Below are 16,222 nucleotides of genomic sequence, written 5' to 3'. Positions count from 1 at the left end.
AGTGTCAGCTGACTCCTTTAATTGTTTGTTGGTATTTCAGTAAAGGATTCTAATAGACCCCTTCAGGGTTTGTAAACAATGCGAGTTATTTGAGGGGCGGGGCTTAACTGGATGCAACACATCTCAAACACTAAACCCTGTAAACAGCGGTTAGCATATTTCAAATGCATATTTTAGAGAATATACTAATACACTCACTCTCTGTGACCGTGGTGGTTATTTTAAAAAAGTTGACTCTTCACTGACCCCTATATTCTCACTGGATGGACGATTTCACTAAAGGAGGACACAGAGGGGACGAAGTCTGGTCTGTCTTCATCAAGTGAAGCCTCTCCTACAAAGATAGTATAAGAAGTAAGTGTGGAGGGTAAATGCAACTTCAGCTTGGACACCCCTGAAACGCTGCTAGCGTTACCTAGCAATTAGCATTAACATGTAACAAGCCAAAAATAAGCCTTAACATAATTTCAGTCATGAAATTTAGTCTAACACATAATGTTATCCAGGCTAAAACTGGTGCTGTATTATTACATATTAATCTCAGATGATAAGAAGTGTGCCTGTTGTTTGTCTCAGTCCAATCCTTTCTTTTAATCACCAAAGCCAAACCAAAGTTATCTACGACTGGCAGTGGCTTACGTGTGATAAAACTTTTTGATTTTTTGGTTTTGGCACCCAAAAATACAGCAAGATGACATTTTCGCCTCAAGCTTCTCTCTGTTTTGCCTCCAGCTAGCATCGTGACGTCACAGTGACGTAGGCCATCAAGGGGTTACAGAGGGTATCTTATCACTGGGAGCTTTAGCTGTTTAACCATAATACAAAAAGTGTATGGTATTTTTCAAAATTGTGACGCAGTATATCACGGTATATTTAGTTTTTCATGCATAATCACGTGTTCAGAACATTTTCTACTGATTCAGTGAGGAATTAATATAGTAGATTGACTTAAGGATGGAGTATTTTACTGTGATGATGAGTAAATATCGTAGAATAACCCCATGCCAATAGTGAAACAGGTTTGATAGATATTCTTTTTATTTATTTTAACAAATATTCTCACATTGTCGTATTGTTCATTTTCTTACATATAAATTTTCCTTTTTTACTAGTAGAGTCCTCTGTGTCTGACGTAACAAACCATCGCGAGCTCTCATCACAGCGCTTTGTGCAACAGCAGCGCACGCATCAATGCACCGAGCTCCTCCATTTTCCTATCGTCAAACGGAGCATGTGAACGCAGCAGCAATTGCACACTTCGCTGAGGTTTCATAATTCATTCACATCACTGGAAACTCAGAGCTGGGAAATGTCATGAAGTTTACAACAAGCTGACACAGGTGGTTAACAACACGCCCTCCGTCCATTGGCTCCGGAGGATCAGAAGTCAGGACCTCGCCTCTGATTGGTCGATTTGGGTCAGACGCTGCGAGCTGCGTGGCGTGAATGCTTATTTTTTTATTTTTTTTTTATTTTTTTATTTTTTTGAGTGGGGGTGCTGCTTGAACTGCAGTAACCTCGGCCCATGACAGTCTGGGGTGATAATGCTGCCTCACCACACATCACACCACAGTAGCCTGAGTCATGCTGCACATGCTGTACTCTGCTGCGTTTATGGACTCAAGGAGTTGGCTTCTGCTCCCCCACGCTTTATTAATTAAACCATCCTGTTGGCGGTGCGACCTACAAATGCCAGTTTATTCAAAGCGTATAATGCGAAATAGATAGGTCCATAGTTAAGCTCATCAAGAAGTAAATGAAATGACCACACTGAACCATCTTGTGACAGTTCAGTGTTCTGCTGGGAAACTTTTTGGACCTGGCATCCATTCATGTGGATGTTAAGTCGAGCATCTGTGGGATGATAGACAGAGAACCCTCCCCTCAACCCACAGGACCCAAAGGCCCCCACTGAGGACACCACATCCACCGTCAGAAGGTCCATGTCCATTCTCTTTGGAGGCACAAGGGAGACCCAGACAATATTAGGAAGGTGGTCATAATGTAATGCCTGATCTGTGTATGTCGCCACCGGCCTGAAACCGGTGAGTGTTCAGCATTTTTCAGTTCAGAAAAACTGACCTAAATACTCTGCCAAAAGGGTAATTGCCTATAAAATATGTAATTACATTGTGGAATTAATTATTAGACTTTCACAAAGCACACACTCTTCAACCTGAGACGGGATGATCGGATGATCTGATGTAATATAAACTGGTCTGTAGTTGGCACACAGTTCTTACATTCCTCTCCTCCCCGTGTAAACGAGCCCGGAGTTAATAACTGCGGCATTGAATAGAAAGGATATATTTGACTAGCACACTTATGTCAATAGCAGACGGGATGAGTGACTTTATTATTTTTCTTTCTTTTACCACAGAAACAAAATAAAATAAGCTAAAATAAAATAAAATGAAATAAAATAAAATAAAAAGCTGGCAAGGAAAAGGGAAACAGAAAATCATTCAAAAACAGGTCCAGGAGGATTGTACTAGAAAACCACAGACTGTGTCGGGACAAGTGTTCGGCTCAGTTACTGGAGCCAATTTAGCAAAGACATAATGTACAAATATTGTTTTTATCAAAATGTGTAAAAAAAAAATACACAGGTATGGTAGGCGTCATACAAAAGTAAAAGTACTTTACTGTTTTGAGAGCAATTGTTCCACGTGTTTGGATATTTGCTGTTTTAATCTATATTTTCTTAACAGTTATGACTATGAGTTAGTAATAGGTACTTTCCAGGTTATGCTTTTAATGTAAAATATGAGATTTGACTTTATATGGGATAAATTAAAAGTACAAATACAAGCTGAATCTAGTCTGTGTTTCTATTATTATGTTATTAATGGAGTGTTTTTTAAATAGTAGTTGTTGGGTTGACCTGATAGTAACTAAATAACACAAATCCACAATCCAACTATCATGTCAGCGTATAAATGTAATTCTATGTTTAAGTGTTTTTATTCATTTATAAATTATTTCACATCTATCACAACAATCATAAAAATATCAGATATTACTAGTGGTATTTCCTTATTTTAAAGTTTGTCAATTCCTGGAAAACTATTCATAAATGTTAATGACTCATTCTGGACTAGGGGGTGGGTACGTATTTTGCGCCCAATGAAATCATTTCTTTAATTCTCATGCCACTCCCCCTCCATGTGTCACTCCTTCAGTGTCAGGCCACTGGAGCTGACCAATCAGAGCAGACCAGGCTTTTCGGGGAAGAGGGTAGGTAGACTGGTTAAATACATTTTAAAAAGATGCCAACACAAACTGCTCTTTTTATGATTGGCACATATTTTGGCCAAAAGATTCTGGGATTCGGGAAACTTCAGCAGATTTATCACTGATCATCTCTATAAAGATTTTTGTTTTGCACTGGGGAAATATTTATAATTATCCTAAGACAGAAGGAAAATGTTGTTTCCTAATAAACTTGCTTTTACTTTTGGCAAAATGTTTTATATTTTATTTTATTTTAATTAGAGATTCAGCTAACGAAAAGGAAATGACGACAGTTGACTTTAATATCGATACCTGCCCACACTTGCTCCAGTTTTCCTTTAATTAATACTATAATCTGCTCTATCTCCACCAGTTACAAGGAAATGTTCGATTATAGACTGTACTTACAGCCCCCACGGGACGTGGTAGTACTGTTTCTATGAAACTAAAAATCTAAAGAATTGGCACTTGAACCTTCATGAACATCATATTAACTACCTGAAATCACTGGAACCATCTTTGAAAAAAATTCTATGGCGTGTATTTTAGCATTTTAGTTTGGCCCAGGTCCCATCTGCTAACATAGAGGGGGCGGGGCTTATGACCTATACTGCAGCCAGTCACCAGGGGGAGCTCTACTTGCTTTGGCTTCACTTTTGAGTCCTGTATTTATACAGTCTACGCTCCAAACACGTAAACATGTCGAAACGAGTAACGCTTCGCCAGCTTAGGTGACAATTATCTCTACAAGGAGGCTAGCTAATTGAGCTTCACACGGAAATGCTAAGAACATGAATAAACACAGTCAAGTCATGCAGTGCAGATTTTTTATAACCGTATAAGGCAAAGACAAGAGTATTAAACCACGAAAAAAAGCACAATTGTTAACAGAATTACGAGTGTATTGAAAATATTGTGAATTTTATTTCAGAATAGAATACAGTTGAGATGACATGTTCACTCTGAAAACCTTACGATCCTCCTCGCCGTTAGGAAAAAGGCTGATTATTTTTTTCTTTTTTTTTTGGCGCTGCTGACAGCGGGAGTGGTTTACATGGCTCGTGATACTGTCGGATTTGTTAAGTGCTCTGATGATGCTCTAACATTCCTCATGACGGCACACTAGATTGAGTTTTGAGTTCTCGAGTTGAGACTAGCGGGAACCACGATTGAAAATCTTTACACACGTCTGTGTGAAGTTCGCGTCGGATTCGTTTTAAAGTGAACCCACGTTCGCGGTTTGCTCCCATGCTACCGTCTGCCGAAATGAAACGTGTGTTTCCAGAATAAAAATAATATCCCACTTGGTTGCAATCGCCCTGTAAACGTGGAACTCCGATTTTATATTGTGATACTTGGAACCGTTTTGTCTTCACTGGCAGGATGTGAAGGAATGGATGCAAGTCATAAGGCATTAGGTTGTATCCTGACTCTCGGGAAGAAATAAACGGGTGCTCCAATTTGACACATTTTCACATATATATGCATATATATATATATAATTTTTTTTTTTTTTACGTCTGGCAAATCTTGGAATGCAGAAATATCAGGTTAGATTTTTTTTATAAGCCAATGAAAATAATATATATTTTTTTAAAAAAACGAAATAAATACATAAATAATATAAGCATTCCACACACTTGAATTGATGATAAACATGAACATTGATGCACCTAATTTTTCTTCTTTTTTTTTTTTTTTTTTTTTTTTTGGTAATAACAATCAATCTTTGTAGGACAGCAAAGGGAAATCAGACCCCGTCTAGAAATCACCACGGCAACAGTTCTGATGATCCAAAAGCGATGAAGCTCCACAGTACAAAAAAAAAAAAGAAAAAATACAACAAAAACAACAAAAAAACTAAAAAAAACAAACCAAAAAAAAAAAACAGACTGCCATTACAGCCACTGGCACAACAGCTCACTACAACACCTACGTATCGCCATGCATGGGTGGCATGTTGTTTTTGTAACGCCAGAACTGTCACATGACCGGCTGCCGACCAATGAGATCCCAGGAAAAATATGCCACAACATTTAAAAGAAATTAAAAAAACAAAAAAACAAAAAAAAAAAAACTCCACAATCACTTAATGTTAGACAGCAATGTCAATTTAGTGTGCTCTAAAGGACCATAGAGGTGGTTGTAAATATGTTGACAACTGGCAGGCTTTTGGCACTGATTAAAAACACAACAAACTCAGTTAAATGTTGCATGTCTCTTAGGTAAATTGGCATTTGTCATTAACATTAAATGGCAGTTTTAATCTAAATATATCTTTTATAATAATAGTAATAATAATAAGAGAAAACACCATCCAATTATTATTACACAGGCTAGATATTGTACACATTAATCCTTATCTATGTTCTTCTCTACATAAATGCCATGGCCACCTGCAGATGCAACCCAGTCAGTACGGTCGGATTTTATAAGAAGAAGGTCTGGGTTCCTTCTTTGTTTCGTCATGTGCAACATTTCATTAAAGCCCGCACGATTCCTTTCTTTTAACGCACACATTTAAAAAAATAAAAATAATAAAAAAAAAATCTAACTCTCATCCGTTTTTTTTTTTTGTTTCTCAAAACTTAAGCAAACCTCATTTACATAACCGTTAAAAACTTGCCACGAACTGCAATGAAGGCATTCAGTTTTCTCGTCAGTTGCAACATTGTCGCTCTGTGTTTCAGTCCCCTTTCCAGGCGTTTCTGATTAATAATTGAGTAATACTTACATAAAAATGATCGGCTACATGACTTGACCTTTGCATGAAGAACGCACACCAAAGTGTCAAAACGGCGGATGAGGAGGATGAAGTTGAACCTTTAAAAATGCATCTACTTCAAATCGGAAACGTCTTTCCAAGCCCTTGGCCTGACTGAATGATTCAAATCAAAAGGGAAGAGCTTGGAAAAACATGTTGGTTTGTTTTTTTTGTTTTTGATTATTTTTTTTACTATCTTGAACAATTTGTTTTGTTTACAGCTACAGAAACCACAAAAACAAGCAAAATGTGGTCGAGGCCCTCGTGAAGCTGACTTGAATCCTCAGAGGATGAGAAATGTAGAGCTGTCAAAGGACTGTGAAGCTTCTTCTTCTTCTTCTTCTGCCTTAAAGCTGACAAACAGTTCGGCGGGCCTAGCCACTGTGGTAGCTGCCGTCTCCAGTGCGTTGTATTCGGGCCATGACCAGTTGGCGGGACACTGTCTTGCGGTCCTTGGCCAGCCCCAAGAAGCACATGCAGTCGATGAAGCAAGTGGTGAGGTTCAACTTGCAGCCAAACTCGCTGGTCGCGTAGTCGTAGGGGAACGTGTGGTGGTAGTTGTGAAATCCCTCACCTGGAAGATTAAGAAAGGAGGGGTGAGCAATTCAAAAGAACGAATATTATGTAGCAGGGATTAAAAAAAGAAGAGAGAAAAAGAGAGTCTGGCTAACTAGGGGATCTGGTTAGCCAGTCTGAGCTATCCCGACTGAAGTTTGAAGTTAGCCTTATGCTAACTAGTCATCTAGACTAAAAGTGTAGAAGAATAGCAGCTACCGTCAGTTACTATGTCATTATGGCTAGCATGCTAATGTTATAATGATAATGCTAATGATAATACTAAATCACAGTAAGACTAGTTAAATGTTCACTATTTCTGAGTATTTACAATTTATGAGTAATGTCAAACTTTTAACGGCGATGAGTGAACACGGATTTGGGCTACAAAGCAATTTACAGGCTCATTTAAGATATTTAAAGTAAGTAGACGCTGCGATATTTAAGTGGCCCATAGGGTCACACTGTAGAATCTTTCCTCCGATGTAGCAAACATGGCACCCATGATTTGAGTTGGTCAGACTCTCTCTAATATACGGCTCTGAAAAAAATTACTCAAGGTTGCCTCTAGTGGTGGAAAGTAGTTTTACAAGACAGAATTAGTTAAGGCTACCCGATTAGCATGCTATCTAGAGTAGCTATCTAAACTTAGGTACTTACTATGACTTTCACATAATGTCAAAACCATGACTTCTTCCTGTTCTACTGATAATGTTATGCTATGTAATTATAAATATTTTAAAGTCATACATACATCTTATTTAAGCTAGTCCACAAAATATTAGCAGGCGACTTTCAGTTTTGATTTGTGTTCCAAATTTATATTACAGCGAAACCAAATGAAATCGTTTTGTAGGGCGCTGTGTGGTGATAGACCAGAGGTGTTAAACTCATTTTAGTTCGAGTGCCACATTCAGCCCAATTTGATCGTACAGGCCAGACCAGTAAAATAATAACATAATGCCCTACAAGCAATAACAACTCCAGATTTCTTCCATTTGTGTTAGTGTAAGTGTAGCCTGGAATATTATAAAAAAAGATTTACGTTCTTATGCATTTGTTTCCTTTTCTTCTTAATTTATAAGAACAAACCAAAAAAACTATTATAATTTTAATCCCTTTAAACCTATTTAACTATTTAACACATGAATTCGACCATTAAAACTCAGGAGTCTGTTCAGTAACACAAGTAGGGAGTTTTTAAGCACCCCCATATTGACTCTAGGTAATCCCCTACTGTAAAGCCTTCACTCCTAACATATTCACTGGGCCGTGCTATAGGTCACTGTTTACACTACGCCTTTGTCTTTCTGTCCATGTGTTTGTCATACCTATGGCGCTGAAGGTGACGAACTTGTTCTCCCTGGGGTTGATGTTCTTGTCGTAGGGCCTGTTTCCCCACATGTGAGCGGCGCTGTTGACCAGCCAAGTGGCGTTCAGCACCAGGGTGTACCTCAGCAAGGCCGGGACGAAGTACGCCACCCACAGGGACTCCCCCCACAGGTACCAAGGCACGAACATGGGGATGAAGAAGCACATGAGCACCACGGAGAGCTTGTAATACCTGTCGAGGACACAAGAGTTTTCATCGAGGCCTACCGTGACATATTCAAACGACGTGCTTATCATCTTGTGGAACCAGAATGACTACAAGAACTGGCACAAAGGAAATCTCTGCAGCAGTGGCGGGTTAACAGGGTTAACAGCGGCACTTTTCTCTTTGACCTATATTTAGAGAAGATTAAATAATGTCTATTATTTAGCTTTTACATAAAGAGGGATCCCAAGATGACATACTGTGCTTTTCGACAATTATTATCTATAAAAGAGATTGATATTTATTAATTGCATTGTGTTTAAACATATTTATAAATTTAGAAACAAAAGTGAGGCTGTTCCACAAGTTTACTCCTTTAACTGTGATGCACCTACTTAGAAAATGGATCCAAACCTTTATAATTCTAAACATATCAGTCCCCTTTTCTGAATGCACCAGGAAATCTGATCGCCGAAAACAATGCCACTCACTTCCTTTGAAACACTACAACTTTGTCGGCCAGCAGATCGCTGAGCTCCAGCTTGTTTCCTTTGTCGATGACGTCGGGGTGCTTGCGCACCAGCAGCCAGCCGATGTGGGCGAAGAAGAAGCCCCGCTTGGCGTTGTGAGGGTCGGCGTCCGTCTCCGAGTATTTGTGGTGAACCCTGTGGTCTCGAGCCCATTCGAAGATATCGTTCTGTGGTGTCAAAGAGAGATCGCTTACGACGCTGTACAGTTACACGGGACGGACGGCAGAACTGCGGTGCGACCGTTAGGGTTACGTACCTGAAATGCCATGGACTGAGCTACGGCGAGGAAGATCTTTAGAGGTAATGTGGCCTTGTAGGATCTGTGACTCCACAGGCGATGAGCTCCTGCAGTAATTCCTAAAGCACTTATCAAAAAACAAAGTGCAGCTGTGGAGGGAAGCACATGAAGAAATTAGCCTGAACATGAGTTTAATCATGCGCGTTTCTGGGAGGGAAAGTCTGCAACAAGTGACATACCGGATCAACTGGAACCCGTGAGAAATCATTGAGTAATTTGTATTAACAAATGACTGGAGCCGGCTTGAGTCAGTTTAATGTCTGGATATTTGCATTATCCCAGACGGTTCCTCTAGATAATGTCAACGAGAGGTCAGATCTGCAGTGCTCGTATGCAAACGGCCAAGTAGAAAACGGCAGAATGACAAGACCATTAAATATCCATCAGCGCCCGTAGCCTTGTTAAAGGGTTTCATACAATACAATGTGGAGGAACATTTCATGGCCAGAGCATTTCAGTGGCTGGTATAATTGTCTGTGCACGATTAAAGTAAACTAAATCCACATTTGTAGCACAAATTCAGTATATTCTTTCACGTGCACAATTTACTTATTGCATGAATATAAAAGCAGGATTTTACTGTTGCAGTTGGTGCTAATTTTGAATATTTTGTGTGTAGGACTAACAAGGACTTTGCCAAAATAAAAAGTAACGTAAAAAAAATACTAAACATTTGCATTAGCTTTGTTTTGGACCCATGTATATTGTCTGCGAAGAAGCACAATCAGGATCATTAATAATGAAACAACACTCATCTTAGATCAGAATTCATGTCTGGTAACCACTGGATAAAGCCCGCCCCAGCAATTTGACCTGGTCTGATATTTGCCGGTTCCCAACAGAGCAAGACTCAAGTTCGGGATGGCTTCCAAGCCATCATCCTCCAAATATTATTAGCCTATTTCACTGCGGGGAAAGCACAAGATCTTTAAGTGTCCCAGTGAATAATGATGAAACAAGATCTTCCCTAAATGGAACACAGCCATTAGTCACCGGTACAAGTCAAAGCATCTTCTGGGAAAATGTGCTACAGCGTCAGTTCGACTCCTCGCTGTAAAAGGTTAGGTTTTTAATCTCCGTTTCTACTCACTGAATCTAAAATGACTGAATAATCAAACCGTGCAACATTTTCTCAACACATTCAAGCTGGAAACAATCAAAATTTGCCCTGGGGTGAATTTATTTGTAAGCCTGCTCGACTCCCATGATGTGAAGTAGTTATGGAAAAAGGAAAGCTTTCATATCCGATGATGACCACAGGATTAAAACCATTCCACGAGTGCAGCTCTGACAAACTAGCTCCTCTTCATATATTTGCTTTCCCTTTGTACCATTACTTGACTAAAACACGCGATTGACTAAAACCCAGGTGATCTACTCTCACTTCATAATTTCAGAGGATGTCGTTTTTGGTGCCGTTTAACTATATTGAATTAAAGAGAATAAGCGTTTCCGTTACTTAGCCTAAAACAACAGGGACACAACACAAATCAACAGTAAGAGCCTCCAAAGTGAAACCACGGCTGAATCAACAGCTCATTTCGAAGCAAAGACTTTAATGCATTAGTTCTCAGTAGTGTGCCTAATGAACTGGAAAGTGAGTGCATAATCCCCAACACATGCACGGAGGATGATGCACAGATCTCTGCAGCCACCTTTTTACCAATTCACCAGAGGTGATTACGCGGTTAATCTAACACCTTTTAATTTGCGATTTCCAGGGGGGAAACAACAACAACAAAATAAATAAATTAAAAAACAAAAAAAAACAAAAACAAATTGCATTTTGTGCAAGAGTGCTCTCGGAGATTGGTCATTACTTACACCAAAGCAAGGTCAGAGGAGATGCTGAAGGGATCAGGAAAACGCCGTACGCGGCTGCTATATGCAACAGGGTCATGAGGATAACGTTTCTCCATACGACGACTCTGCTGGGCTTGGGGCCCTCCTTCTCTTTGTACGTGGGATCAAACGCGTCTTCTGTCTTGGCCTCTGGATGAACATCCCCGTTGCTGGACTTGTGCTGCTGCTGCTTCTTCTCCAACGCGTCCGCCTCCGTCATCCTGGCTGCGGCTCGGTGATGCTCTGGGAGGCAGGGAGGACAGAAATCGGTCACCCTGGTCTGATATACGTATATATTTATTTTTTTTTTAAATTAATTAATTAATTTATTGCTAGCCTAGCCTCAACAGCTAGATCCCCTCCGGTTGGCGATGGTGTTGGAGGATCATGATGGTGACTTACAAACGCCGCGTTGCATAACACTGACGTTACACCTGTAGGAGAGAAATAAAATGTGCAGAGATGGGGACAAAACAACTCACCAAAGACGAGCTTGACGGGTAGATTCGGGATGTTTTAGTGCACACGGGGCCGCTGCTGCTGCCGCTGCTGCTGCTGCGCTGTTAAAAACTACAGTAACCCAGAAAATAGGAGCGATAGTCAGCTCCAAGCTCCGCAGCGGACGCATCAATGGGAGCTGGGGCTCAGCCAATCAGAGTCCGGATGCCGCCTAACGCTCGCGCTCTGATTGGCTGTTTGTTTATCTGCTGTTCACCTTTTATTCATTCGCTGCTGCCAGATGTTGGTGATGGGCAGTTCAGCTCTATTCTGAGAGTCGACTCTTTTGCCACGGCTCTCAGAGAAGAGCCGAAGCTTTCGGCTCCTAAAGAGGGATTAAGTAGGGACCCCCTATTTCCTATATGTGTTCTATATTAAACTCAGCCTAGCGCCATTTATAAATATATATTATTATTATTATCTTTATTAAAAAAAATGTCTAATCAACCAAAGATTTTGTGACCCTCCCTGAAGTATCACTTTCATCTTCATTTTTGTTTTTCGATTTAAAAGCAGCCAAAATTTTGGAGCTACCTTTTCTGCTGCTTCTTATTGTAATGTGTTAAACAACTGGCCCACAGGTGCAGAATTAAATGCTTTTTGTAACCGAGACTATCTTGGCTGAAACATGTTGCGCAAGTCCTATTGAGTACCTCAGGTGCCTTCTTAGATGCTTCAACAGATGGTTTGTGTGTTGATAAGCACTTTTGTATTCAAGGTTTTTATGAGAAGCCTAATAACTTTCATTTTGTTCAGTTATTCTGTTACAAAGGCATTCTTACTTTTGTTTAATATTACAATAAGACGTATGCAAACAAATTAACAAAACACTGCAATCAAATCCACACAAGCAAAAAACGAAAGAAAAGAAAAGTCAGTGATTAAATGGTAAATGTCGTTTTGCAGGTTTGCCGTCTACTGTCTTCAGGAGCAGAGATGATCGAGCAAAAGGAAAAGAAAATAGTAGGGAACCGACTCTCACTCGATGGGAATCGGCTCTTCTGATCGGCTCTTTTCCGCATGACACATCACTACCGGATGTATATTTACCTCCTCTGGCGAACAGCAGCTGCCTTTGCTACTGTCTAGACATGTATTGAATTAACCACAAATATTTCGGTTTCACGATAATCTCTCGTAGGAATCAGAGTTGATGGAGATGTTGAAGTAAAAAAGGAAAGTAAATTTAGTTAATCCGGGTGGCACACGACTCGATTCCTCGAGTGATCAGATTATGACATAATGCACGCATTCAAGCGATGGAGACAGTCACAGACTAAAACAATAAACATTTAACTTATTTATAAGAACAACAAAGACAACAGAGACATATTTATCTCCATCTAATTTATGTAGGCCATATGTATTAGGTGTGAGGTTAAGCGCTGCAGAGCCACTAAAGAGACATTCACAACTGTACCTAGTATTTAAGGCTTCCGTGGGTTTTTCCACACCTTCACCGTCATGACCTACATATTGAAAACACATAACTTGTCGCCATCGTGTGGAGAAAAGGAGCAGCGCTGGGACGCCACAAGTTTTGTTTTTATCATTATTATTATTATTATTATTGACAAAATATATACAGAAAAAGTACAGCAATGCAAACATGGCGAGGATTAAATGCAGTTACAAAAAATAATAAGAATAAAACAAAAATACAACCAATTACCAAAAACAAAATAAAAGAGCTTGAGGTTGAAAAAAGTTCGTTTTGGTCGCTTTGTGGTTTTAACTTTTTTTTTTTTTTATGTTTTCTTAATAGGACATCAATATGGCTTTAAAAAGCGAACAGTGAATATGAAATTTGGCTATGAGAAAGAATTACTTAACATTTTATCTAGGCTCACTTTCATTTCTTTTTATTTTCCGATAAACTAAACAGTAGACCTATATGCTAAAAATTTAATTAAATGAGGAATCAACTTTGGAATTACAAAAGAATATTAAGGTCTATGCAAAAAGTATGACTTTAAATACATTCTCAATATAAGTGAGATATTGTTTCATCTATAATGCCATAAAAAGAGCAAAAGTATAAAGTATAAAACTAACCTCTCTTCTCTTATTTGTAATAACAAATTTTCTTGAAAACACGACCCATGTGCTTTTCCAATATATATAATTTTACGGTGGAGTGAAACGCAGCCCCTTCCTGATTTCGTACTTTGTTTCACACGTAAATGTTTCAGATCATCAAACAAATTTAAATATTAGTCAAAGATAACACAAGTAAACACAAAATGCAGTTTTTAAATGAAGGTTTTCATTACCGCGTTTCCTCTAATAGTGGCCAGTACTCACTTAATAATGGCCGGGGACGTGATTTACACGAGCAAATAAAGGCCAGCCTCAAATAAGTCCGGATGCGCTAGTAGTGTCAGCCAATTATAGATGTAGTAACAACAAGTGCCAACAGATGGCAGTGGCTACATTTGAAATGCCACATCAACACAGATTTTCAATGGAAACTGACGAAACAACAGAGATCTTTAGTAGCGTGGCGCAAAGAAGGAAACTTCCTACCAGTCAGTTATTAATTAACTGACCAATGATAGATTTATTGATTGGTGTAATTATTAATTTATTAATATAATGACGCCCGCCATTAAATTTTACAAAGGTGCTCTCCGTGCACACAGAATCTGACGTCATCAGGTGGCACGTATATCTTCAGGAGGGATGACGTCACTAAAACGTCATCGAAGAGTGGCTTTGATACTTTGATGTTGTCAATCTTCCCAGAGTATAAATAGGACCCAATTCCTGAAATCCACTAGTGAGTTTTTGATCGGTGCATTACCTGAAGACACACAGCGAGCGATAGCAAGCATTATTACACGTTCATCAGAGCAACACATTGAATCGAATAGTCAACACACATCGATTCCCAATGGAGACAAGTGCAACATACCGTAACAAGGTTCGCGGAGGAAAACCAAAGGCCACTCTGCGTGACTTTCGGCACAACATCTCCCTTCCAGAGAAGTCTGCTACGAAGGAGCAACCACTGGAGATATCTCAGCCAGCAAACCCCTGGAAAATCACATCCAAAGTCCAAGAGGTTGTTGAGCAAAACTCCAGCATGCAGCTTGACGATTCCGAGTTTCCAGCGCTCCAGACAGAGCAGACTCAACCCCTCATGCAACAGGAGCAGAAGAACAAGCGTGGCCCGAAGAGGGCATTCAAGCAACACATGAGGGGAATGGGAAGGATCAGCTTTGGTTTAATTCAGCCAAACACACTGGCTCCCAAACCAGAACTGTCCCCCACTGCTTCTGAGATGCCTGGCGAATTACCTGCTACAGACCCTGAAGTACCTGCTGAAACTCCCAAACTTTCTGGTGCAGCTCCAGACGTTCCTGGGGCAGCTCCTAAAGTATGCGAGTCAGCTATAGAAGAGCCTGTCGCATCTCCAGAGGCACCTGCCTCATCTCCAGAGGTACCTGCCGTATCTCCAGAGGCACCTGCCTCATCTCCAGAGGTACCTGCCGTATCTCCAGAGGCACCTGCCTCATCTCCAGAGGTACCTGCCTCATCTCCAGAGGTACCTGCCTCATCTCCAGAGGTACCTGCCGTATCTCCAGAGGTACCTACCTCATCTCCAGAGGTACCTGCCGTATCTCCAGAGGTACCTACCTCATCTCCAGGGGTACCTGCCTCATCTGAGAGACCTCAGCCGCAATGTTTCATGCAGCCACATGTGGTGAACATGAGACCTCAGCCGCAATGTTTCATGCAGCCACATCTGGTGGACATGAGACCTCAGCCGCAATGTTTCATGCAGCCGCATGTGGTGAACATGAGACCTCAGCCACAACGTTTCATGCAGCCACATCTGGTGGACATGAGACATCAACCACAACATTTCATGCAGCCGCATGTGGTGAACATGAGACCTCAACCGCAACATTTCATGCAGCCACATGTGGTGAACATGAGACCTCAACCGCAGTGTTTCATGCAACCACATGTGGTGAACATGAGACCTCAACCGCAACCATCCACATGCCAAGAGGGGATAACTTTGAAAGTGGAGCCATCTACTGTCCCCCAAAGGGAAGCTCCGGAGGTACCTGTGACAGCTGCCAGACCATCTTCCCCAGCGTGTACTTTGGCCACACAGCAGCCTCCAGAGGATGAAGTACATCCAATTCTTCAGATGCTGCGTGCCAACACAGCCAAGAAACCACAGGCCACGGTCCAGCTTGAATGTGCCACTGCCGGGAACCAGAATGGCGGTCTATTTCAGATCTCTGAGCTGGAGTTTCACACAATTCTGGACAACAAAGCAAAGAAGATTTCTTCACTGGACCAAGACACTGCTGCTCTACTAGAAGAGGTAGAGCAGATGAAACAACTCCTTGCAACTCGAGCAAACAAGGCTCAAGAAGACATGGCTGTCCTTCATCAGAAGCTCTGCAAAAAGGACACAATGCATGGAAATGCTTCCCTGCAGGTTCAACAGTTCGAAGAAGCTGTCAAGATAGAGAAAGAAAAAAGGAAGGCAGCCGAGAGCTGTCTGCAACAAGAGGTGGAGGAAACCACCATAGCTAAAGCATCATTGGCCATCCTGCAGAAACAGATGGAAGATCAACAACGCCAGTGGGAGGAAGAAAGGCTCAGTTACGTGGCCAAGAACCTAGAGACAACATCCTCTATGAAGACTGCCACAATCAAGGTGCAGGAGGACCTGGAAAACCAACGAAAACAGTGGAACCAGGAAAAGGCCGACCTCCAGCAGCGTTTGCAGTCTACGAAGGAGGCCCTCAAGAAGAAGGTGGAGGAGGAGGAAAATTCCAGAAATGCGTTAACTGACAGACTGGCAGAGCTAGAGCAGCAGGTGGAGGAGGCACCGAAAAACAGAAAAAAGAAATCTCTGAAGAAGCGATTCCTCAACCTCTTCAAAAGAACTTCAAGGACCTGACCTTTGACCTCTGCCACCCCTACAGTCTAATCCTACC

General features: G+C 40.9%; 1 protein-coding gene across 1 annotated transcript; it reads right to left on the bottom strand.

Moving 5' to 3' along the window:
• Window positions 1–4,047: 4,047 nt before the first annotated feature.
• scd (stearoyl-CoA desaturase (delta-9-desaturase)) lies at window positions 4,048–11,447 on the bottom strand. Its single transcript, XM_047609651.1, has 6 exons — window positions 11,243–11,447; window positions 10,743–11,003; window positions 8,877–9,007; window positions 8,582–8,787; window positions 7,885–8,117; window positions 4,048–6,572 (listed from the first exon to the last, which is right to left on the bottom strand). Exons 2-6 carry the CDS (start codon window positions 10,978–10,980, stop codon window positions 6,373–6,375), a joined length of 1,008 nt encoding a protein of 335 aa, XP_047465607.1. The 5' UTR covers window positions 10,981–11,003; window positions 11,243–11,447; the 3' UTR covers window positions 4,048–6,372.
• Window positions 11,448–16,222: the final 4,775 nt, after the last annotated feature.

The sequence above is a fragment of the Mugil cephalus genome, chromosome 16 (assembly GCF_022458985.1).
Source record: "Mugil cephalus isolate CIBA_MC_2020 chromosome 16, CIBA_Mcephalus_1.1, whole genome shotgun sequence".
NCBI lineage: Eukaryota > Metazoa > Chordata > Actinopteri > Mugiliformes > Mugilidae > Mugil > Mugil cephalus.
This window is presented reverse-complemented; position numbering and strand designations above follow the sequence as displayed.

What these genes read in the sequence shown, in the direction of transcription:
- scd (XM_047609651.1), bottom strand. Translation starts at nt 10,980, where the DNA reads ATGACGGAGGCGGACGCGTTGGAGAAGAAGCAGCAGCAGCACAAGTCC. An exon ending in TCCTCTGACCTTGCTTTGGT is followed by an intron (nt 9,008 to 10,742) that starts GTAAGTAATGAC and finishes TTCCCTCCACAG; the next exon opens with CTGCACTTTGTTTTTTGATA. An exon ending in GTTGTAGTGTTTCAAAGGAA is followed by an intron (nt 8,118 to 8,581) that starts GTGAGTGGCATT and finishes TGTCCTCGACAG; the next exon opens with GTATTACAAGCTCTCCGTGG.